Raw genomic sequence first — 26,561 nt, forward strand, 5'->3', positions numbered from 1 at the left:
GGGGGCGCACTAACATTAAACTTTCATATCAAGGCGGGGGCCTCAAACTAGTGTCTTGCGGGCCACATTTGGCCCGCGGGCCGCATGTTTGAGACCCTTGATATATATATATATACATATATAAAGAGAGAGAGAGAGAGAGAGAGAGAAAAATATATATAAATATTTTCTCTCAATATTTGGATTTTGACTTTATTTTGACACATTAAAGGTAAATATTCCTAAACTGGTGAAAGAATATCTTCTAGTGTCCGGAATGTCGAGCAGTCTTGATTTGGGATGCCCGAATTTTGAACGTTTTTCCGAGCGTACGTTCCCCCGATAAGAAGATAAATGAGTCCAACAGCCGTAATTGAATTCTTTATTGAATAAAACATGACAACCATAAGACGATTAGCAATATAAACACTTAGCCACAAACATGACATCCATAAATTATGTTGTACTAGAAAAATGAGAAAAGTTACTAACATTAATATTTGGAGGTAAATGAGAAAAGATGGCGCAGAAAGGGGGGGGGGGTGCACAGTGTCCTTGTACGTTTGGGGTCTCTTGTGTCTTCAAAAGGGCAACGTGTCGAGGAATAACTTATCTATGACTGCGGGCGGGGGCACCAGATCCTCCAGCTTCAAATAAAAAATCCTCTGCAGGCCTTGGATACACAAGGTGCGGAGTTCCGGGAGCTTTTCCACCAGCTTGAATAAATGGCTGGACCAAGCGTTTGCGTCTCGGTCCCGGTTTCGGTCTTGGTCCCGGTCTCGGTCTCGGTCTGCGAGCGTGCCGCCGTCCTTCAAACACTTCACGATGTTGCGCTGCAGCTCCTCAACTTTCCTCGGTTCCTTCAGCCCGTGTCGCTCTGCACATGGATAAAAAAACATGCATAAGAATACATTTTTTTCTCAAAGTATTTTGCCTTTATTTTAGTTTTATTTTACTAATTGTTTTATTTTTAATTTCTCATCAATTTCAGCTTTCTTTTTGGAGATTTTTTTCTCTTAATTATGACTTCATACCAAATGTCAATCGATGAATATATTTGACCGCGATTAATCTAATTTTTTTGCAATAGTTAACTCACCATTAATCACAGATAGAATTATTCATTCATTATTTAAATATATCATTCATAATTTCAAACAATACAGTCGTCAATCGATGAACATATTTAATCGCGATTAATACAATTTTTTGCAATAGTTAACTCACAATTAATCCCATTTAATCGCAGATAGAAATAAGTTTTTATCTATAATAAATAGGGGAAATCTCTTTGTGGTAAAAGATAAATTGTAAAAGTAAAAATCAAATAAAAATAAAAAAACAAAATGTAAAAGGATATAAATTTCAGAATTTTAGGCCATTAGTAAATATTATTATATATTAATATATAATATTAATATATAAATATTATTATAACAATACAGTCAGCAAGCTCCTCCACTTTCCTCGGTTCCTTCAGCCCGTGTCGCTCTGCACATGGACAAAAAAACAGGCATAAGAATAAATTATTTTTCTCAAAGTATTTTGCCTTTATTTTAGTTTTATTTTACTAATTGTTTTATTTTTAATTTCTCAACAATTTCAGCTTTTTTTGGAGTTTTTTTCTCATAATTATGACTTTATACCAACTGTCAATCAATGAACATATTTAATCGTGATTAATACCATTTTTTGGCAATAGTTAACTCACAATTAATCCCATTTAATTGCAGATAGAAATAAGTTTTTATCTATAATAAATAGGGGAAATCTCTTTGTGGTAAAAGATAAAATTGTAAAAGTAAAAATAAAATAAAAATAAAATAAAAAAATGTAAAAGTATAAATTTCGGAATTTTGGGCCATTATTAAATATTATTATATATTAATATATAATATTAATATATAAATATTATTATAACAATACAGTCAGCAAGCTCCTCCACATTCCTCGGTTCCTTCAGCCCTTGTCGCTCTGCACATGGACAAAAAAACAGGCATAAAAATACATTTTTTTCTCAAAGTATTTTGCCTTTATTTTAGTTTTATTTTACTAATTGTTTTATTTTTAATTTCTCAACAATTTCAGCTTTTTTTGGGGAGTTTTTTTCTCATAATTATGACTTTATACCAACTGTCAATCAATGAACATATTTAATCGCGATTAATACAATTTTTTGGCAATAGTTAACTCACAATTAATCCCATTTAATTGCAGATAGAAATAAGTTTTTATCTATAATAAATAGGGGAAATCTCTTTGTGGTAAAAGATAAAATTGTAAAAGTAAAAATAAAATAAAAATAAAATAAAAAAATGTAAAAGTATAAATTTCGGAATTTTGAGCCATTATTAAATATTATTATATATTAATATATAATATTAATATATAAATATTATTATAACAATACAGTCAGCAAGCTCCTCCACGTTCCTCGGTTCCTTCAGCCCGTGTCGCTCTGCACATGGACAGAAAAACAGGCATAAAAATACATTTTTTTTCTCAGAGTATTTTGCCTTTATTTTACTTTTATTTGACTAATTCTGCCATTGTTTTATTTTTAATTTCTCATCAATTTCAGCTTTCTTTTGGGAGATTTTTTTCTCTTAATTATGACTTTATACCAAATGTCAATCGATGAATATATTTGACCGCGATTAATCTATTTTTTTGGCAATAGTTAACTCACAATTAATCCCATTTAATCGCAGATATAAATAAGTTTTTATCTATAAAAAAATAGGGGAAAACTCTTTATGGTAAAAGATAAAATTTTGACTTTATACCAGCTGTCAATCGATGAATATATTTTACTGCGATTAATCACATTTTTGTTGCAATAGTTAACGCATGATTAATCATATTTAATCGCAGATAGAAATAAGTTTTTATCTATAATAAGGGGAAATCTCTTTGTGATAAAAGATAAAATTTTATGTAAAAGCATATAAATTTCTGAATTATGGGCCATTATTTCAAACAATTTCAAATTATTTCCACTTTCCTTGGTTCCTTCAGCCCGTGTCGCTCTGCACATGGACAAAAAAACAGGCATAAAAATACATTTTTTTCTCAAAGTATTTTGCCTTTATTATTTGACTAATTCTGCCATTGTTTTATTTTTAATTTCTCATCAATTTCAGCTTTCTTTTTGGAGATTTTTTTCCTCATAATTATGACTTTATATCAGCTGTCAATCGATGAATATATTTGATTGTGATTAATCAATTTTTTTTGCAATAGTTAACTCATGATTAATCACATTTAATTGCAGATAGAAATAATTTTTATCTATAATAAATAGGGGAAATCTCTTTGTGGTAAAAGATAAAATTTATGTAAAAGGATATAAATTTCTATAAAATTATGGGCCATTATTTCAAAAATACAGTCAGCAAGCATATCTTTATATGACTATTTTTTTAATGTATTATTAGCATATATAATTTTACACTTTTTTGTCGTAAAGAAAAAAATGGGGACTTGACCTTTGGCCTTGGCTAAAGATACGTAACATTATGACTTTTTTTGTTGTAAAAAGTTTCATTTTTTTTCTTGTAAATGTATTACCTTACTCTCGCAACTTTCAAAATACATTCTAACTTATTCTGCAACATAATTTTCCAAAAATACAAATTTTCCTTCTCATGATTTAACAACTTTAAAAAACTTTTAGTTTACAAAAACTTTCTTTACTAGTTCAACTCCATGCTACTAGAACACACTGTTGTTGTTATAACTGTTGTTTATTATATAAATAACTACTTTTTTTGTTAGATTGCAACTTTTTTCTATGAATATTTAAACTTGATTGTTGTTGAATTACTGTTATTTTTCCATTTTTGCTGTTGTTTTCAGTTAAATTCTATTTTTACAATATGTGTTTAATTTCGTGTGTGAGGCATATTGAAGAAAGAAGAATAATTTATATAATTAATAAAATATTAATTAATTAAATATTTATTATTTTAAATAATAATAATTAAATAATAATAATTAAATAATAATAATTAAATAATAATAATAATTAAATAATATAATTAAATATTTATCAAATAATTATTTAAATAATTAATTGTTAGTGGCCGGGGACAGGGAACTCTGGATTTTCCTACTGAGACTGCTGCCCCCGTGACTCGGATGCAGACGGATGGATGAATGAATGGATATTTAATTGTAATAATCTAATAATTACAACAGACACTATTATTGCAAATGTTGATCCCAAATTTCAACGTTGCCGGTAAAAAAGACATTTTTGTATCATTTATGTGCCAGTTACTCTTAGATTTTTTGTGATTTTCCCGTTGGACGAGTATCTGGCAGCCGCAGTATTTACTCACTGCGTCCCTTTCTCTCCTTTTTAATTGTGAATTGCAACCACTCTTGTCATGATTGACAGATCCATGGCAGCACATTCTCCATTTGCGGTACGGCTGAAAAGACGACTTATGAATGTGGAAACAGCCTTAATGTCTTCTCACCGGTGACCAGGGCAAGGGCGCAAATGCAGGAGAAGGTCGAGAGGTCCAAGTTCATTCTCTGAAGATTGACGGAGAACTCCACGATGCTGTCAATCCATTCGCCAAATCCCCTCACGCAATGAAGGCGGTGCCATACGGAGCCATCGCAGAACACCAGCTTGCCTTCATGTGGACTGGATCTACACAACAGAAGGTTAGTCGGGTTCGGGTACCTCAGAAGCCAAACAAGATCTAGCCTGTACCTGTAGGAGAGGCGTAACACGAAGAGTTCTAAGAAAGACGAGTAGAACAGGAGGTCTTGGTCATGTCGAGGTAGGGAAGCAAAGCCCGGTATCTTCAGCGCCCATGCTCGTAGCACCTCCATGGATCTGGTCAGGAGGTCGTAAAAATGGCGAACGTGTTGAGCGTCGTCCCCGAGTGGGCTCTCTGTGCCATCCTTGAACTGTAAGAAGTCGGAGCAGGTGAATAAAAGGAGCGCGCCCGTCGACGCCGCGTCTTATTTGACTCACTTTGGAGTAATCCAGGCGTGACGGGTTAGATTCCACATGGGCTCTGACGAGCGCGCTTAGCAGCGTTCCGGCCGGCGAGGACGAATCAGGGAGCGGTTTGGGTTTGGAGGGCAGGCGACCCCTGCGACCTTTTAGATTATCTGTTCTCACCACTGGAACACGAAGACAAACATAATGTCGTTTTACAAAAAAAAAGCACATTTGCAACGTCTCACTCTTACCTTCCTTGACCATTCCGACTGTAAGGCATTTCTGGAAGCGGCAGTACTGGCAGCGGTTCCGACGCCGTTTATCCACGGGGCAGGTTTTGGCCGCCAAGCAGACATATTTGGCATTTTTCTGCACCGTGCGCTGCAGGAAAAACTCGACAGTTTATCAGCACATCAAGCATCCCCAATAAATAAATGTAATATTTTCATAGTTAAAGCAAAGAAATCCTGTTTACAACCTTCTAAATATGCTTTTTAACATGATTAGAGACCCCTAGACATGAAGCAACACCCCTATAGTCACCTTTACACTGTTTTTACTCAATAGAGTAGACATAATAATAGAGAGAGAAACATAAATATACAAAATTAGAACAAAAATTTGTCTCATCAAGGTAACATTACTGACACCTAGTACAATTATATTAGCATGCTTAGCTAGCATGTTGACACCAGGCATGATGGTACTAATTGTCTGCTTAAGTTTATATTCATGAAAATTGGAAAAAAAAATTTGTATTCACATGTTAGCATGCTAACGTGTAGCATAATAGTGTCTACCTGTGAAAATGGCTATGCGTAAAAATTAGCACAAAAATTTGTCTCATCAAGGTAACATTACTGACACCTAGTGTTAGGACAATTATATTAGCATGCTTAGCTAGCATGTTGACACCAGGTATGATGGTACTAATTGTCTGCTTAAGTTTATATTCATGAAAATTGGAAAAAAAAATTGTATTCACATGTTAGCATGCTAACATGTTAACGTTAGCATGCTAACGTGTAGCATAATAATGTCTACCTGTGAAAATGGCTATGCGTGAAAATTAGCAAAAAATTTGTCTCATCAAGGTAACATTACTGACACCTAGTACAATTATATTAGCATGCTTAGCTAGCATGTTGACACCAGGCATGATGGTACTAATTGTCTGCTTAAGTTTATATTCATGAAAATAGGAAAAAAAAAATTTATTCACATGTTAGCATGCTAATATGTTAACGTTAGCATGCTAACGTGTAGCATAATAATGTCTACCTGTGAAAATGGCTATGCGTGAAAATTAGCACAAAAATTTGTCTCATCAAGGCAACATTACTGACACCTAGTGTTAGGACAATTATATTAGCATGCTTAGCTAGCATGTTGACACCAGGTATGATGGTACTAATTGTCTGCTTAAGTTTATATTCATGAAAATTGGAAAAAAAAATTGTATTCACATGTTAGCATGCTAACATGTTAACGTTAGCATGCTAACGTGTAGCATAATAATGTCTACCTGTGAAAATGGCTATGCGTGAAAATTAGCAAAAAATTTGTCTCATCAAGGTAACATTACTGACACCTAGTACAATTATATTAGCATGCTTAGCTAGCATGTTGACACCAGGCATGATGGTACTAATTGTCTGCTTAAGTTTATACTCATGAAAATTGGAAAAAAATTGTATTCACATGTTAGCATGCTAACATGTTAACGTTAGCATGCTAACGTGTAGCATAATAGTGTCTACCTGTGAAAATGGCTATGCGTGAAAATTAGCACAAAAATCTGTCTCATCAAGGTAACATTACTGACACCTAGTGTTAGGACAATTATATTAGCATGCTTAGCTAGCATGTTGACACCAGGTATGATGGTACTAATTGTCTGCTTAAGTTTATATTCATGAAAATAGGAAAAAAAATTTGTATTCACATGTTAGCATGCTAACATGTTAACGTTAGCATGCTAACGTGTAGCATAATAGTGTCTACCTGTGAAAATGGCTATGTGTGAAAATTAGCACTAAAATTTGTCTCATCAAGGTAACATTACTGACACCTAGTGTTAGGACAATTATATTAGCATGCTTAGCTAGCATGTTGACACCAGGCATGATGGTACTAATTGTCTGCTTAAGTTTATATTCATGAAAATTTAAAAAAAAAATTGTATTCACATGTTAGCATGCTAACATGTTAACGTTAGCATGCTAACGTGTAGCATAATAGTGTCTACCTGTGAAAATGGCTATGCGTGAAAATTAGCACAAAAATTTGTCTCATCAAGGTAACATTACTGACACCTAGTGTTAGGACAATTATATTAGCATGCTTAGCTAGCATGTTGACACCAGGTATGATGGTACTAATTGTCTGCTTAAGTTTATATTCATGAAAATTGGGAAAAAAAATTTGTATTCACATGTTAGCATGCTAATATGTTAACATTAGCATGCTAACGTGTAGCATAATAGTGTCTACCTGTGAAAATGGCTATGCGTGAAAATTAGCACAAAAATCTGTCTCATCAAGGTAACATTACTGACACCTAGTGTTAGGACAATTATATTAGCATGCTTAGCTAGCATGTTGACACCAGGCATGATGGTACTAATTGTCTGCTTAAGTTTATATTCATGAAAATTGGAAAAAAAAATTGTATTCACATGTTAGCATGCTAACATGTTAACGTTAGCATGCTAACGTGTAGCATAATAGTGTCTACCTGTGAAAATGGCTATGCGTGAAAATTAGCACAAAAATTTGTCTCATCAAGGTAACATTACTGACACCTAGTGTTAGGACAATTATATTAGCATGCTTAGCTAGCATGTTGACACCAGGCATGATGGTACTAATTGTCTGTTTAAGTTTATATTCATGAAAATTGGAAAAAAAATTTGTATTCACTTGTTAGCATGCTAACATGTAGCATAATAATGTCTACCTGTGAAAATGGCTATGCGTGAAAATTAGCACAAAAATTTGTCTCATCAAGGTAACATTACTGACACCTAGTACAATTACATTAGCATGCTTAGCTAGCATGTTGACACCAGGCATGATGGTACTAATTGTCTGCTTAAGTTTATATTCATGAAAATAGGAAAAAAAAATTGTATTCACATGTTAGCATGCTAATATGTTAACGTTAGCATGCTAACGTGTAGCATAATAGTGTCTACCTGTGAAAATGGCTATGCGTGAAAATTAGCACAAAAATCTGTCTCATCAAGGTAACATTACTGACACCTAGTGTTAGGACAATTATATTAGCATGCTTAGCTAGCATGTTGACACCAGGTATGATGGTACTAATTGTCTGCTTAAGTTTATATTCATGAAAATTTGAAAAAAAAATTGTATTCACATGTTAGCATGCTAACATGTTAACGTTAGCATGCTAACTTGTAGCATAATAGTGTCTACCTGTGAAAATGGCTATGCGTGAAAATTAGCACAAAAATTTGTCTCATCAAGGTAACATTACTGACACCTAGTGTTAGGACAATTATATTAGCATGCTTAGCTAGCATGTTGACACCAGGCATGATGGTACTAATTGTCTGCTTAAGTTTATATTCATGAAAATTGGAAAAAAAATTTGTATTCACATGTTAGCATGCTAACATGTTAACGTTAGCATGCTAACGTGTAGCATAATAATGTCTACCTGTGAAAATGGCTATGCGTGAAAATTAGCACAAAAATTTGTCTCATCAAGGTAACATTACTGACACCTAGTGTTAGGACAATTATATTAGCATGCTTAGCTAGCATGTTGACACCAGGTATGATGGTACTAATTGTCTGCTTAAGTTTATATTCATGAAAATTGGAAAAAAAATTTGTATTCACATGTTAGCATGCTAACATGTTAACGTTAGCATGCTAACGTGTAGCATAATAGTGTCTACCTGTGAAGATGGCTATGCGTGAAAATTAGCACAAAAATATGTCTCATCAAGTTAACATTACTGACACCTAGTGTTAGGACAATTATATTAGCATGCTTGGCTAGCATGTTGACACCAGGCACGATGGTACTAATTGTTTGCTTAAGTTTATATTCATGAAAATAGGGAAAAAAATTTGTATTCACATGTTAGCATGCTAATATGTTAACGTTAGCATGCTAACGTGTAGCATAATAGTGTCTACCTGTGAAAATGGCTATGCGTGAAAATTAGCACAAAAATTTGTCTCATCAAGGTAACATTACTGACACCTAGTGTTAGGACAATTATATTAGCATGCTTAGCTAGCATGTTGACACCAGGTATGATGGTACTAATTGTCTGCTTAAGTTTATATTCATGAAAATTGGAAAAAAAAATTGTATTCACATGTTAGCATGCTAACATGTTAACATTAGCATGCTAACGTGTAGCATAATAATGTCTACCTGTGAAAATGGCTATGCGTGAAAATTAGCAAAAAATTTGTCTCATCAAGGTAACATTACTGACACCTAGTACAATTATATTAGCATGCTTAGCTAGCATGTTGACACCAGGCATGATGGTACTAATTGTCTGCTTAAGTTTATATTCATGAAAATTGGAAAAAAAATTGTATTCACATGTTAGCATGCTAATATGTTAACGTTAGCATGCCAACGTGTAGCATAATGGTGTCTACCTGTGAAGATGGCTATGCGTGAAAATTAGCACAAAAATATGTCTCATCAAGTTAACATTACTGACACCTAGTGTTAGGACAATTATATTAGCATGCTTAGCTAGCATGTTGACACCAGGCATGATGGTACTAATTGTCTGCTTAAGTTTATATTCATGAAAATTGGAAAAAAAATTGTATTCACATGTTAGCATGCTAATATGTTAACGTTAGCATGCTAACGTGTAGCATAATAGTGTCTACCTGTGAAAATGGCTATGCGTAAAAATTAGCACAAAAATTTGTCTCATCAAGGTAACATTACTGACACCTAGTGTTAGGACAATTATATTAGCATGCTTAGCTAGCATGTTGACACCAGGTATGATGGTACTAATTGTCTGCTTAAGTTTATATTCATGAAAATTGGAAAAAAAAATTGTATTCACATGTTAGCATGCTAACATGTTAACATTAGCATGCTAACGTGTAGCATAATAATGTCTACCTGTGAAAATGGCTATGCGTGAAAATTAGCAAAAAATTTGTCTCATCAAGGTAACATTACTGACACCTAGTACAATTATATTAGCATGCTTAGCTAGCATGTTGACACCAGGCATGATGGTACTAATTGTCTGCTTAAGTTTATATTCATGAAAATTGGAAAAAAATTGTATTCACATGTTAGCATGCTGACATGTTAACGTTAGCATGCTAACGTGTAGCATAATAATGTCTACCTGTGAAAATGGCTATGCGTGAAAATTAGCACAAAAATTTGTCTCATCAAGGTAACATTACTGACACCTAGTGTTAGGACAATTATATTAGCATGCTTAGCTAGCATGTTGACACCAGGCATGATGGTACTAATTGTCTGCTTAAGTTTATATTCATGAAAATAGGAAAAAAAAATTTATTCACATGTTAGCATGCTAATATGTTAACGTTAGCATGCTAACGTGTAGCATAATAGTGTCTACCTGTGAAAATGGCTATGCGTGAAAATTAGCACAAAAATTTGTCTCGTCAAGGTAACATTACTGACACCTAGTGTTAGGACAATTATATTAGCATGCTTGGCTAGCATGTTGACACCAGACATGATGGTACTAATTGTCTGCTTAAGTTTATATTCATGAAAATTGGAAAAAAAATTGTATTTACATGTTAGCATGCTAACATGTTAATGTTAGCATGCTAACGTGTAGCATAATAGTGTCTACCTGTGAAAATGGCTATGCGTGAAAATTAGCACAAAAATTTGTCTCATCAAGGTAACATTACTGACACCTAGTGTTAGGACAATTATATTAGCATGCTTGGCTAGCATGTTGACACCAGGCACGATGGTGCTAAGTGTCTGCTTAAGTTTACATTCATGAAAATTAGCACAAAAAATTGTCTCATCAAGGTAACGTTACTGACACCTAGTGTTTGTACAATTAGCATGCTTAGCTAGCATGTTGACACCAGGCACGATGGTGCTATGTGTCTGCTTAAGTTTATATTCATGAAAATTGCAAAAAAATTTAGTATTCATATGTTAGCATGCTAACATGTTAACGTTAGCATGCTAACATGTAGCATAATAGTGTCTACCTGTGAAAATGGCTATGCTTAAGTTTACATTTATGAAAATTGCAAAAAAATTAGTATTCACATGTTAACATGCTAACATTAGCATGCTAACGTGTAGCATAATAGTGTCTACCTGTGAAAATGGCTATGCTTAAGTTTAATGCTTAAGTTTGTATTCATGAAAATTAGCACAAAAAATCGTCTCATCAAGGTAACATTACTGACACCTAGTGTTAGCATAATTATATTAGCATGCTTAGCTAGCATGTTGACACCAGGCACAATGGTGCTAAGTGTCTGCTTATGTTTATATACATGAAAATTAGCACAAAAAATTGTCTCATCAAGGTAACATTACTGACACCTAGTGTTAGTAAAAATACTTTAGCATGCTTAGCTAGCATGGTGACACCAGGCACAATGGTGCTACGTGTCTGCTTGAGTTTATATTCATGAAAATTGCAAAAAATTTAGTATTCACATGTTAGCATTTTCTCCGTCTTTTAGTCGGGAACTGATATTTTCCTGAAACGTACCTATGTTCTCCTGCTGATTACAAAAAAAACGGTAAAAGGTAGAAACAAACTTTTTTTTAATGAATGAATGAAAGTTATGCTTCAAACAAAAAGCAAAACATTTTCTCCCTCTTTTAGTCGGGAACTGATATTTTCCTGAAATGAACCTATGTTCTTCTGCTGATTACTAAAAAACAGTAAAAGGTAGAAACAAACTTTTTTTTAATGAATGAATGAAAGTTATGCTTAAACAAAAAGCTGATTTTCTCTGTCTTTTAGTCGGGAACTGATATTTTCCTGAAACTTACCTATCTTCTGCTGTTGATTACAAAAAAACGGTAAAAGGTAGAAATGAACTTTTTTTTAATGAATGAATGAAAGTTATGCTTCAAACAAAAAGCAAAAAATTTTCTCCCTCTTTTAGTCGGGAACTGATATTTTCCTGAAACGTACCTATGTTCTCCTGCTGATTACAAAAAAAAAAACAAACGGTAAAAGGTAGAAACAAACTTTTTTAATGAATGAATGAAAGTTATGCTTCAAACAAAAAGCAAAAAATTTCTCCCTCTTTTAGTTGGGAACTGATATTTTCCTGAAACGTGCCTTTGTTCTCCTGCTGATTACAAATAAAACGGTAAAAGGTAGAAACAAACTTTTTTTTAAGGAATGAATGAAAGTTATGCTTCAAACAAAAAGCAAAAATATTTCTCCCTCTTTTAGTCGGGAACTGATATTTTCCTGAAACGTACCTATGTTCTCCTGCTGATTACAAAAAAACGGTAACAGGTAGAAACAAACTTTTTTTTAATGAATGAATTAAAGTTATGCTTCAAACAAAAAGCAAAAAATGTTCTCCCTCTTTTAGTCGGGAACTGATATTTTCCTGAAACTTACCTATGTTCTCCTGTTGATTACAAAAAACAGTAAAAGGTAGAAACAAACTTTTTTAATGAATGAATGAAAGTTATGCTTCAAACAAAAAGCAAAAAATGTTCTCCCTCTTTTAGTCGGGAACTGATATTTTCCTGAAACGTACCTATGTTCTCCTGCTGATTACAAAAAAATGGTAAAAGGTAGAAACAAACTTTTTTTTAAGGAATGAATGAAAGTTATGCTTCAAACAAAAAGCAAAAATATTTCTCCCTCTTTTAGTCGGGAACTGATATTTTCCTGAAACGTACCTATGTTCTCCTGCTGATTACAAAAAAAAACGGTAAAAGGTAGAAACAAACTTTTTTTAATGAATGAATGAAAGTTATGCTTAAAAAAAAGCTGATTTTCTCCCTCTTTTAGTCGGGAACTGATATTTTCCTGAAACGTACCTATGTTCTCCTGCTGATTACTAAAAAAAACAATAAAAGGTAGAAACAAACCTTTTTTAATGAATGAATGAATGTTATGCTTCAAACAAAAAGCTGATTTTCTCCGTCTTTTAGTCGGGAACTGATATTTTCCTGAAACGTACCTATGTTCTTCTGCTGATTACTAAAAAACAGTAAAAGGTAGAAACAAACTTTTTTTTTAATGAATGAATGAAAGTTATGCTTCAACAAAAAGCTGATTTTCTCTGTCTTTTAGTCGGGAACTGATATTTTCCTGAAACGTACCTATGTTCTCCTGCTGATTACAAAAAAAAAACGGTAAAAGGTAGAAACAAACTTTTTTTAATGAATGAATGAAAGTTATGCTTAAAAAAAAGCTGATTTTCTCCCTCTTTTAGTCGGGAACTGATATTTTCCTGAAACGTACCTATGTTCTCCTGCTGATTAATAAAAAAAAACAGTAAAAGGTAGAAACAAACCTTTTTTAATGAATGAATGAATGTTATGCTTCAAACAAAAAGCTGATTTTCTCCGTCTTTTAGTCGGGAACTGATATTTTCCCGAAAAGTACCTATGTTCTCCTGTTGATTACTAAAAAACGGTAAAAGGTAGAAACAAACTTTTTTTTAATGAATGAATGAAAGTTATGCTTCAAACAAAAAGCAAAAAAAATTCTCCCTCTTTTAGTGGGGAACTGATATTTTCCTGAAACGTAACTATGTTCTCCTGCTGATTACAAAAAAAAACGCTAAAAGGAAAAACAAACTTTTTTTAATGAATGAATGAAAGTTATGCGTCAAACAAAAAGCAAAAAAAATTCTCCCTCTTTTAGTCGGGAACTGATTTTTTCCTGAAACCTACCTATGTACCTATGTTCTCCTATTGATTACTACAATACGGTAAAAGGTAGAAACAATTTTTTTTTTCTGATGAAAGACGGGAATCTAATCTTTCTTTTGGTAGGTACCATGTTTTTCTAGCCATAGAACAAAATATTCTGCGTGCCTTGGGAATCTATCCATCCATCCATTGTCTATGTCGCTTATGGGATAAAATGGCTGGGATTTAATGGCTTAATAGCAGATAAAAAGCATTTTTCACCGATCTGTTTTAGTATGAAAAGATTCTTGTTAGTGTGGAGCTGAAAATTGCCGTTCAAGGCATCGACAAGGTGAACAAATACAGGCTCGTGTTCGTTCATAATTGCGGGAATTGTCCCGGGAATCCTTCTCAATAGTCGAGAGGGTTTCTTTTGTCATTCGCAGCACGATGACTGACATTTTCACACATGACATTTGACCCCAGGGTTGGGGGGGCGGCATATTCAGCTGTGCACATTTAGCGGCATCTTCCCGAAGAAGAAAAACGGCGTACACGGAGAACCAACCTTGAAGAATCCTTTACAGCCTTCACAGGTACGGACTCCGTAGTGCTGGCAGGCGGCGTTGTCCCCGCAAACCGCGCACAGTCCGTCTGAGTCTGCTCGACTTCGACCGGCGGCTGGATTGATGTTGGCGTGGTGGCTGTGAGCGAGCTGGATAGGGTGAAGCCCCGCACGGGTTTGCTTCCCAAATCCGGGACAGCACAGAAGCCCGGGGGAGTCGAGCGCTTGGTGCGATCCGGCTGCGAAAGCTCGGTCGAATTTCACCTGGCAGGCGGATAAACTCTGATGTCCTTCTTGTGTGTGCTTTAGGGAAAACAAGGAAAATCTGGTGTTTTTACGTAGCAAGTAGTCTTGACGGAATAGAGCGCCGGAGTCATCCCACGGAGTTTGGAAGCTGGACGAGACGGACGGGCGCGGGGATGGAGAACGGTAGTAGTAGGATTGGAGCAGATGATCCGTTTGATGCTGGAGGTGCTGATTAGGCTGAACGCGCGGACACCCGCGTGCGTCCTCCACCTTCACGTACGGCACCTCCCCTTGGAAGACACACTGGGGCTTCGAATCATAGCCGCACCCGAACGGCTCGGCTAAAACGGCGGGCGGCGCCCCCGACGATGTCGTTGATGTTTCGCTGTTGGCAAGGTCCATGCTGAACTTGACAAACTCGGGAGTGAGGAAGTCCCAGCTGCGTTCCCCGGCGGCGGCGGTGGCGTTCTGAGACGCCGTGCTGGCCCCTTGAGGGGAGGAGCCACATTGGGTTTGGACGCACGGCATGGTCACTGCAAGCCAGCACATGCCATCAGGTATAACCAATCACTGTGCTGCGGCACATAATTGGTCGCTAAATTATAATTCCTGTATCTTTAAATATTCACTTAATTATTCAATTTATAATAATTATAAAATATGTTCAAAACACACTGTAAATTATAAATATATATTATTCATTCAAAAATGCAGCAAAATTACAAAGGTTTTAAACAGTTTTATGTGCCTACACTAAATACTCAAAGCATCACCTGTGTCTTCTTCAGGTGCCTTCAGGGGTCACTGGGAAAGCAGTGCGTTTAATCCCAGGAAGTCGTGCAGAGGTCACGCGGTCTGCATCCGTTCTTCTCCCGCGCTTGGCTTAAAGACTGACTGACAGAGACACCGGTAATGTGCTTTTGTTTACGCGCAGGGCACCCCCAGAAACTTGAGGGCGGGCCCTCTTTTTGGCCCCTCCTTTTTCTCTCTCTCTCTCAGCGTGTGTTGTCATTTTACTATTAAACTATTACTACTAAATCACATATAAACAAGCACAAAAACTGTTATTTTATAATATAAAGTATTATCATGAAATTTCATGTAATATAATATATTTTGTCTTTGCTGTTTAGATCTTCTGTGCTGAAAGACGACAGCTGGCGGACTCCCCTTACGTCACGCAAAGGCAACACGGCCCCGCCTTTTGAATCTGATTAGCTGAGCGCTCCTCCAACCCCTCGCGCGGGCTCTGATTGGCTCCCTTCAACGTCACTCAAACCGCCCTCCACTTCCTGGATTGTAGCTGTCAAACAACAGGCTCGGAACAGCAACCGATGTCCTCCGTCGCCGCCCTGCATCGCTCTGCGCGACTTTTCAGCCGACACAAAGCCACAAATCCTGTAAGTGGAAAGCGTTTCCGCTGTAACAAAGTCATATCTCGACATGTTGAAATATAAACATTGATATTTTTTTTCAATACACTAGTTGTGTAGTTGTTTTCCTGTATAGTCAGCGACACCACCTTGTAGCAACCTTCTATGTGCCGCTATTACGTGCTATTTTTGCCCTTATATGGGATAAAGCTTCATATAGTAACCCTTTTCATATATATTTATGACGTATTTTTGACGTTTAACTGTCTTCGGTATTCATGAGTACAAACTGTTTTAGCCTTTAGAATCCATAGCTTCCTGTCAGCTCAAGATGCTCCTCTGGTGTTGTCACCTCCATAATAGTACATGGAAATCGAACATATCACATTGTTGCACTTCCTATGCTGACTCACGGTGAGCATGCTGGCTGATGTAAAGGAGGGGTTAAAGTGAGGAGGGGGGGGGTGTCCATTGTACAACACTGACTTGATGAGATGCACTCAGTCTCCCATTAGTACACTCAAGATATGAACATATTCTCAGTGTCCCAATTATTGTCAATTTTTGGCCATCATACGCCTCATTAATATGAGAAGCCAATTCAAGGTGTGAAAGCCATGCAGGACTTGATAACAGGACTCTTCTAGAATCTGAGGTAACCTGGATACCGGAGAAAAGAATTAGAACGCTTGTATAATATTCCGACATTATAGCACCTTAGTTATTGTTATATTTCAGAAATTTATGAGTCAAACTACATAATAATTGGTATTATGTACCCATGACTCCTAGACGCTTAAAAAATACAAACTATGATTAAAACATTTTGGTTTAATATAGTTAATTATAGTATTATTATGTAATTATGTGATAGTTTTCAAGGAAAACACTAAAACAGGGGTCTCAAACGTCTCAAATGTGGCCCGCAGGACACTAGTTTGAGGCCCGCGCAAGTTTGATATGGATGCTGTATGGTATCATGTACCCAGAAAAAATTATTAAGTTTGATTAATGTTCATGTTAAAGGTTAAATAACTGTTAATAGTTATCCTCACTACTCGTGTGGAAGTGGTAATTTTTTGGGGCGATTTAAGTTGAAAGGAAATAACTTGGAGGCTACCGTTGAGGCCCGCGCAAGTTTGATATGGATACTGTATGGTATCATGTACCCAGAAAAAATTATTAAGTTTGATTAATGTTCATGTTAAAGGTTAAATAACTGTTAATAGTTATCCTCACTACTCGTGTGGAAGTGGTAAAAGGAAATAACTTGGAGGCTACCGTTGAGGCCCGCGCAAGTTTGATATGGATACTGTATGGTATCATGTACCCAGAAAAAAATATTACGTTTGATTAATGTTCATGTTAAAGGTTAAATAACTGTTAATAGTTATCCTCACTACTCATGTGGAAGTGGTAAGTTTGTGGCGATTTAAGTTTAAAGGAAATAACTTGAAGGCTACCGTTGAGGCCCGCGCAAGTTTGATATGGATGCTGTATGGTATCATGTACCCAGAAAAAAATATTACGTTTGATTAATGTTCATGTTAAAGGTTAAATAACTGTTAATAGTTATCCTCACTACTCGTGTGGAAGTGGTAAGTTTGTGGCGATTTAAGTTTAAAGGAAATAACTTGAAGGCTACCGTTGAGGCCCGCGCAAGTTTGATATGGATACTGTATGGTATCATGTACCCAGAAAAAATTATTAAGTTTGATTAATGTTCATGTTAAAGGTTAAATAACTGTTAATAGTTATCCTCACTACTCGTGTGGAAGTGGTAATTTTTTTTGGCGATTTAAGTTGAAAGGAAATAACTTGGAGGCTACCGTTGAGGCCCGCGCAAGTTTGATATGGATGCTGTATGGTATCATGTACCCAGAAAAAATTATTACGTTTGATTAATGTTCATGTTAAAGGTTAAATAACTGTTAATAGTTATCCTCACTACTCGTGTGGAAGTGGTAAGTTTTTGGCGATTTAAGTTTAAAGGAAATAACTTGAAGGCTACCGTTTAGGTCGCTAGCTCTCTAGTTTGCGAGTTAGCATGTGTCTCAAGACCCTGCAGTTGCGCAATATGTTGTAAATAAAAAGAGTATAAATGTGACTATAGTCGTGTTTTGTCATAATTTTAATCTGAAAAAAATCATTTGTCTACCCACCAACTATATGTGGTTTCTTAGGTTTTTATTATATGCCGTTTTATTATTATTATTATTATATTTATTTATTACTGATTGATTGATTTTCTTTATTCTTGATTTGTTTATTTATTTTTCATCTTATTTTGTGTAGAAAAATAAAAAGTAAGATATTTGAGAACAGTGGAATGTTTTATCAGAGCTTTTCTTGTAGAAAATTGGAACCAAAGCAAAGTTTTTTTTTATTTTTTTGTTTTTAATAAATGCGTTTTTTTTTGTTTTGTTACATATTACATGTAGTGATATTTATGCTCTTATCCACATATACCCACCCCAAAAATGTTTTTACAAGAATATTAATTCAGTATAAAAAATGTCATAAATACAAAAAGAAACTTGAAATAGGAAAATGTAAAAAAACACAGCAGAAATGGGAAAAAAAAATCATTTTACGACAATAAATTTTAAATATTAAGAGGAAAAAGTTACAAAAGTCATCATTTTATGAGGATAACCTCAAAATACAAAATAAAATTCTGAGCATTTGAAAATAACATTATGTAAGAAAAAAGTAGAAATATTTTTGAAAAAAAAAATAGGGGAAAAAAGACTGAAATTGACAATATTAAAAAAAAATTTTTTTTTTATTGAAATTGACACTAATAATAGCCGCATTATGCTGGGCATATCTTAAATACCGTGCTTTGAACTGGTACAAAAATTATTATTTATTTTGACCAAATAGAGCTTGGTTGCACAGTGTCCTGATGGTTAGCGTGTTGACCCCAGGATACTTTTGGGGGGGTTGGAATTATGCACCCCCAGAATCATTATTGTATGTGTTGAAGTGTACTTCTCGCACGTACATAGCTATGCTAGCTGAATGTGAACACAACGACGCCCACCTCATGAGCGCCTCAAGTCATCTGCTTGCTGCAAAATTGACATTTGTGCTATTTGAAGCCGTGTTCTATTAAAATGCATTAGCGTCTGCAGCAGCATATGTCACTCCCCAGGACGGGAGGGACGCCGGCACGGACTGCAGACGGGATGCAAATAGAGCGGGGGCGGGTTAAAAAAAAATTGGCCGGAGGTGATGGCCTTTATATATATATATGTGTGTTTGTTATGTACACACACACAAACACACATACATGCATACTGTATATAACAGGGGTGTCCAAAGTGCAGCCCGGAGGCCATTTTCGGCTCACAGCTGTTTTTTATTGGACCCTAGCATTTTCTATAAATACTAAAAAAACGAAAAAAAATTTTTTTTGAGTCAAGACAAAATTAGGGATGTCCGATATTGGCCTGCTCTCAATTTCCGATACCGATATCAGCCGATATGTTACAAAATATTTCAACTTTATGCTACTATTTAGAGTATTAATATGAGTAATTATTATAAATTATAATATAATATTATATTATAATTATATTATAATATATGACAAAACTGAATGACAAAATTATATTATAATATATATAATACAATCTAATATAATATATATTATATTATTAATATTATAATAATATTAATAATAATAAATAATAATTTATTATGTATTAATAATAATTTTATTATTTATATATTATAATAAATTATTTGTCATAAAATTACAACTAATATTTGGACTTAATTTAGTAAAAAAAAAAAGATTTGACACTGTTTCCAAAAATTTCAAATTTCTCAATGTGAATTTTCTTCCCTGAATTATGACATTATTGCCATAAATTTCGTCTTAAATGGTATTTTTTAGAATGTGCAATTTTTATGTTTCAACTAAATACAGTAGTACAACTTATATCCTGTAATATTTTGACTTTATTCTTGTAAAATGACAAAACATTACAGTAAATAATTATCATAAATTACTTATTGTAAAAATAATTACGATATTATTATGACTTAAGTCCCGTAATATTTTGACTTTATTCCCGTAATATTTTGACTTTATTCCCTAAACTAATTTTCACAAAATTCCAACTTTATTTGTTGTTTTGTTTGTTTCTTACGATATGTTACAAAATATTTTAAATGTAAAAATAATATGAGGTGTTATTATAAATGATTTATATATTATAATAAATTATTTGTCATAAAATTACAACTAATATTTGGACTTAATTTATTTTTTTTTAAAAGATTTGACACTGTTTCCAAAAATTTGAATGTGAATTTTCTTTCTTGAATTATGACGTTATTGCCATAAATTTCTTCTTAAATGTTATTTTTAGAATGTGCAATTGTTGTTTATGTTTCAACTAAATACAGTAGTACAACTTATATTCCGTAATATTTTGACTTTATTCTTGTAAAATGACATTTTTATCAATTTCTACCAAATTTTATTTTGTTTTATTTTATTTTGTTTTATTTTATTTTATTTTATTTTATTTTATTTTATTTTATTTTATTTTATTTTATTTTATTTTATTTTATTTTATTTTATTTTATTTTATTTTATTTTATTTTATTTTTTAATTATTGTTAAAACTGGGAACGTGCTGACGGTGGTTCTTGCTTCCCGCGAGTTTGAGGCCCCGCCTCCACGCGATCATCTGCCTCTTAACCCTGACATCGCCGACGTCCCGTCACTGTGCTGCACTTTGCTCTTTCCGCAGGTCCCATGGCGTTCAGGAAGGCCCTCAAACGCACCGCTATTGTAGGCGGCGGGGCCGTCGCCACCGTTTTTGGCCTGTCGCAGCTCATGGAGTACAGAAAGAAGCAGGTCAGAAAAACTTAGGAGAACGTTCCTGTGATTTACAGTAGAAACGTTCCAGAGCGTGTCCTGTCAGGATTTTGGAATGTCTTTAATGCCTCTATCGGATGTTCTTGACTAGGAACCCGTGGTTCGCTTTTTACAGCCAAGCTTTCACCGTGTCGTGTCACCACTTCCTGTCCCGGTGACATGTGACAGTGTAACTTGTTGGATGAGTCCTCTGAGGCGTGGCTGGCGAAGAACGCCGTATTTCCCCCGCAGGCCAATTTCATATGCTGTTGCCACGTGAGGCAATAAAAGCACCGCAGCCCCCTGTTTGGGAACCAAGGTCATGCTAATGCTAACGTCACGACTCCTCGTGTTGTATAAACAAACATGCCCTACACCTTGCAGGTCTTAGGAGGCACGGGGGCATTTCTTGGGTGATGGTACAGCGGTGCCAAAAGTTCTTTTTGTCACACTTAAATGTTTAAGATTCAAATTTAAATATTACATAAATAACATAAAATACTGTTTAATACTGCCACCCTTAGCAGCAACAACTGCAATCAAGCGTTTGTGATAACTTGCAATGAGTCTCTTCCACCGCTGTGGAGGAATTTTGTGTAAATGTAAATATTAATAACAACACTACTAAGCTAATATCTTGTTGGGCCACCCTTAGCAGCAACAACTGCAATCAAGTGTTTGTGATAACTTGCAATGAGTCTCTTCCACCGCTGTGGAGGAATTTTGTGTAAATGTAAATATTAATAACAACACTACTAAGCTAATATCTTGTTGGGCCACCCTTAGCAGCAACAACTGCAATCAAGCATTTGTGATAACTTGCAATGAGTCTCTTCCAGCGCTGTGGAGGAATTTTGTGTAAATGTAATTTTGTGTAAATGTAAATATTAATAACAACACAAGTTTTAAAATGAAACCTTTTACCCCCTAAAGCTAATACCTGGTTGGGCCACCCTTAGCAGCAACAACTGCAATCAAGCATTTGTGATAACTTGCAATGAGTCTCTTCTACCGCTGTGGAGGAATTTTGTGTAAATGTAAATATTAATCAATAACAACACTAATAAGCTAATATCTTGTTGGGGCACCCTTAGCAGCAACAACTGCAATCAAGCATTTGTGATAACTTGCAATGAGTCTCTTTCAGCGCTGTGGAGGAAACTTTTAACCCCCTAAAGATACTACCTGGTTGGGCCACCCTTAGCAGCAACAACTGCAATCAAGCATTTGTGATAACTTGCAATGAGTCTCTTCCAGCGCTGTGGAGGAATTTTGTGTAAATGTAATTTTGTATAAATGTAAATATTAATCAATAACAACACAAGTTTTTAAATGAAACTTTTTACCCCCTAAAGCTAATACCTGGTTGGGCCACCCTTATCGGCAACAACTGCAATCAAGCGTTTGTGATAACTTGCAATGAGTCTCTTCCACCGCTGTGGAGGAATTTTGTGTAAATGTAAATATTAATCAATAACAACACTAATAAGCTAATATCTTGTTGGGGCACCCTTAGCAGCAACAACTGCAATCAAGCGTTTCTGATAACTTGCAATGAGTCTCTTCCACCGCTGTGGAGGAATTTTGTGTAAATGTAAATATTAATCAATAACAACACTAATAAGCTAATATCTTGTTGGGGCACCCTTAGCAGCAACAACTGCAATCAAGCGTTTGTGATAACTTGCAATGAGTCTCTTCCACCGCTGTGGAGGAATTTTGTGTAAATGTAAATATTAATCAATAACAACACTAATAAGCTAATATCTTGTTGGTGCACCCTTAGCAGCAACAACTGCAATCAAGCGTTTCTGATAACTTGCAATGAGTCTCTTCCCCCGCTGTGGAGGAATTTTGTGTAAATGTAAATATTAATCAATAACAACACTAATAAGCTAATATCTTGTTGGTGCACCCTTAGCAGCAACAACTGCAATCAAGCATTTCTGATAACTTGCAATGAGTCTCTTCCACCGCTGTGGAGGAAGTTTGTGTAAATGTAAATATTAATCAATAACAACACTAATAAGCTAATATCTTGTTGGTGCATCCTTAGCAGCAACAACTGCAATCAAGCGTTTCTGATAACTTGCAATGAGTCTCTTAAAGCGCTGAGGAGGAATTTTGGCCCACTTGAGTCATCACTGCGGTCTTGGGGTCCATTTTGGTTGGCCGGCCACTCCTGGGAAGGTTCACCACTGTTCCATGTTTTTGTTATTTGTGGATAATTGCTCTCACTGTGGTTTGCTGGAGTCCTTAAGCTTTAGAAATTGCTTTATAACATTTTCTATAGATCTGAATTAATCTCAGTGAATTAATTTTTCACATACGGCCATGTAGGTTTGTATTTGTTTTTTTTTTCCTTAATAATAATAATTTTTCCTGGTCCTGAAGCAGCAAAAAAATCCCAGACCGTCACACTACCACCACTGTATTAAGTCGTCACTGCGGTCTTTGGGTCCATTTTGGTTGGCCAGCCACTCCCGGGAAGGTTCGCCACTGTTCCATGTTTTCGTTATTTGTGGATAATGGCTCTCACTGTGGTTTGCTGGAGTCCTTAAGCTTTAGAAATTGCTTTATAACCTTTTCCATACTGATTGATCTCAATTAATCTCAGTGAATTAATTTTTCACATAGGGCCATGTAGGTTTGTATTTGTTTTTTTTTTCCTTAATAATAATAATTATTAAATAAATAATATAAATAAATAATAATAATTTAATAATAATTTAGTTTTCGTTATTTGTGGATAATGGCTCTCACTGTGGTTTGCTGGAGTCCCTAAGCTTTAGAAATTGCTTTATAACCTTCTCCATACTTATCGATCTCAATTAATCTTTAATTAATTTTTCACATAGGGCCATGTAGGTTTGTATTTGGTTTTTTTTTCCTTAATAATAATAATTATTAAATAAATAATATAAATAAATAATAATAATTTAATAATAATTTAGTTTTCGTTATTTGTGGATAATGGCTCTCACTGTGGTTTGCTGGAGTCCTTAAGCTTTAGAAATTGCTTTATAACCTTTTCCATACTGATCGATCTCAATTAATCTCAGTGAATTAATTTTTCACACAGGGCCATGTAGGTTTGTATTTGTTTTTTTTTCCTTAATAATAATAATTATTAAATAAATAATATAAATAAATAATAATAATTTAATAATAATTTAGTTTTCGTTATTTGTGGATAATGGCTCTCACTGTGGTTTGCTGGAGTCCTTAAGCTTTAGAAATTGCTTTATAACCTTTTCCATACTTATCGATCTCAATTAATCTCAGTGAATTAATTTTTCACATAGGGCCATGTAGGTTTGTATTGTTTTTTTTTTCCTTAATAATAATAATTATTAAATAAATAATATAAATAAATAATAATAATTTAATAATAATTTAGTTTTCGTTATTTGTGGATAATGGCTCTCACTGTGGTTTGCTGGAGTCCCTAAGCTTTAGAAATGGCTTTATAACCTTTTCCATACTTATCGATGTCAATTAATCTCAGTGAATTAATTTTTCACACATTTTTTTCTCGCTTAATAATAATAAGTTTCATTTAAAAACTGCATTTTGTGTCAAGTTGTGTTGTCATTGACGGATATTTTTATTATTTTTATGATCTGAAACGTTTAAGCGTGACAAACAAGAACGCCACTGCTATATCTTCCAGGACTGAGGAGGGGTGGGGGCATTTCTTGGGTGGGGGGGTAGCCTCATATGACATGTCAAAGCAGCTGTTTCGCCCCTTCTTGACCTTCACCCCAGCATATATATATATATATATATATATATATGTAAATATATATATATATATATATACAAAGCTACATGCCAGCCTTTATTTAACTGTGCGTGCTAACGTCAACTTTTGTTTTTGTCCCGTTGCAATTACGTCCTCTCTCTCCCCATCGCGGCCCGCCCAACCAAGCCCGGATCGGTAAGCAAGAAAGCCGACGCTGATGAAAAAATCTAATCATTTCCACAATAGTCTGTAATCATGCATGCCTCTAATCCCAGTAATTCTAATCCCCAGCATTTAACTCGTTTGTCCGTCCGCATCATCAAAACGAGACAATGATGATATCATCATATCATTTTTCTGGTTGTCTGGCGGCAAAATTGCAAAAAAAAGCCGTCTGGCATTTGCAAGTCAGATGCACTCCTGATGCAATCATTAAGCCGCAGCAAAAAAGCAAAAAAAAAAAAAAAGAATAAATATTTCATTAGAGGTGAAATGGTACGTCCTGATGTCAGAGGGGGATCGTTGTTGTTGTGATTATTCATAAAAAAAAAAATCATTCGCTAATCAAACGCAGGACGTGAATGGCTGCAGTGATTTGTGTTTTTTGTGGGTTTTGCAAAAGATAAGTAGCATGTCGCGGCAAGTCCGTACCCGCCACCCCCCGCCCCCCCTTCTCTCCCCCACCCCCCACATCCAGTGTACTGTGTCACTTTGCTACTAATTACATGAAGACCGGATTTTATTTAGCAACACTTCGCTTGACAACCTGTGACACATCACAAGCACGCCAACGTTAACGTCCAACACTAATGACTAGAACAGGGGTCTCCAAAGTGCGGCCCGGGGGTCATTTGCAGGCGGCGGCGGTTCTTTATTGGCCCGCAGCACATTCAAAAAATATTATTTTTGTTATATAATAAAATACAACAAAAAAAATACTCAAGAACAACAGCAAAAATGGTAATCAGATGTAAATGTACAAGAATAAAGTCAAAATACTATGTGGGAAAAAAATGGTTAAATATAGTTACATTTTATTTGTTTATTTCTAATATTAAGACTCTAAAAACACATATTTTTTCTAGAATATTTAAACTTTGTGCTATTAAAATGTCATTATTTTTCCTCATAATATTTATTTCAACATATTTTTCTTGTGAATTTTCTTCTCATATTTTTGATTTAATAACCATAATATTTCACTTTATTCACATAATATAACTTTTTCCACAACCATTTTTTTTTAAATGACAACTTTATTTGTTGTTTTGTTTGTTTCTCATAATATTACAGATTTTTTAAAATAGCATATTTTATTTATTCAGTTTTTATTTTTATTTTCTATTTAGTTAAATAAACTTTTTATATTTTAATATTTAAATGCTATGCTACTAAAATGTCATTATTTTTCCTCATAATATTTATACATCGATTCCCTTATTTCAACATATTTTTCTTGTAAATTTTCTTCTCATATTTTTGACTTAATTACCATAATATTTCACTTTATTCAAATAATATAACTTTTTCCACAACCTAATTTTTAAAAAAATGACAACTTTATTTGTTGTTTTGTTTGTTTCCCATAATATTACAGATTTTTTAAAAATAGCATATTTTATTTATTCAGTTTTTATTTTTATTTTCTATTCATTTAAATGAATTAAAATTACTTTAAATTAATTAATTACAATTAAAATTACTCTCATACAAATTTAAACTGTTTTGTGTTAATATTTTGACTTTATTATCGTAAAATCACAGCATTTTTTTGCAAGTCGTTCAACTTTTTTCTTGTGAATTTCTGTCTTATAATATTTTGACTTCATTCTCTTTACAACAGTTGTTTGACATTTATGCTGTTTATTTTCTATTTGTTTATTTCTAATATTTTTTAAAAATGACAACTTTATTTGTTGTTTGTTTGTTTCTCATAATTTTA

General features: G+C 34.4%; 3 protein-coding genes across 4 annotated transcripts in view; 1 reads left to right on the forward strand and 2 right to left on the reverse strand.

Annotated features, from left to right (window-relative positions):
* Nucleotides 1-26,561, reverse strand: part of atp7b (ATPase copper transporting beta) — a 205,825-nt gene that overhangs the window by 15,357 nt on the left and 163,907 nt on the right. The gene's annotated exons all lie outside the window — the stretch shown is intronic.
* On the reverse strand, nt 354-15,492 carry LOC131104961 (nuclear receptor subfamily 4 group A member 2-like). The gene is made up of 7 exons (XM_058052686.2): nt 15,399-15,492; nt 14,383-15,158; nt 5,194-5,323; nt 4,973-5,124; nt 4,706-4,905; nt 4,464-4,642; nt 354-856 (listed from the first exon to the last, which is right to left on the reverse strand). The coding sequence occupies exons 2-7, from the start codon at nt 15,151-15,153 to the stop codon at nt 561-563; spliced, it is 1,728 nt and encodes a 575-aa protein (XP_057908669.2). The 5' UTR covers nt 15,154-15,158; nt 15,399-15,492; the 3' UTR covers nt 354-560.
* The window catches only part of gpd2 (glycerol-3-phosphate dehydrogenase 2 (mitochondrial)), a 33,446-nt gene continuing 22,316 nt past the window's right edge, over nt 15,432-26,561 (forward strand). Inside the window, exons 1-3 of one of the 2 annotated variants that reach the window (XM_078796947.1) lie at nt 15,432-15,534; nt 15,776-16,025; nt 20,768-20,874. In XM_078796947.1, the coding sequence (XP_078653073.1) occupies nt 20,773-20,874 (102 nt within the window). In that variant the 5' untranslated portion in view covers nt 15,432-15,534; nt 15,776-16,025; nt 20,768-20,772. Of the gene's footprint in view, nt 15,535-15,775; nt 16,026-20,767; nt 20,875-24,607; nt 24,815-26,561 lie in introns of those variants that run through there. The other variant, XM_078796948.1, reaches the window with a different exon arrangement.

Source organism: Doryrhamphus excisus, linkage group LG15 (assembly GCF_037039965.1).
Source record: "Doryrhamphus excisus strain RoL-2023G ecotype Guam linkage group LG15, RoL_Dexc_Guam_v1.1, whole genome shotgun sequence".
Classification (NCBI taxonomy): domain Eukaryota; kingdom Metazoa; phylum Chordata; class Actinopteri; order Syngnathiformes; family Syngnathidae; genus Doryrhamphus; species Doryrhamphus excisus.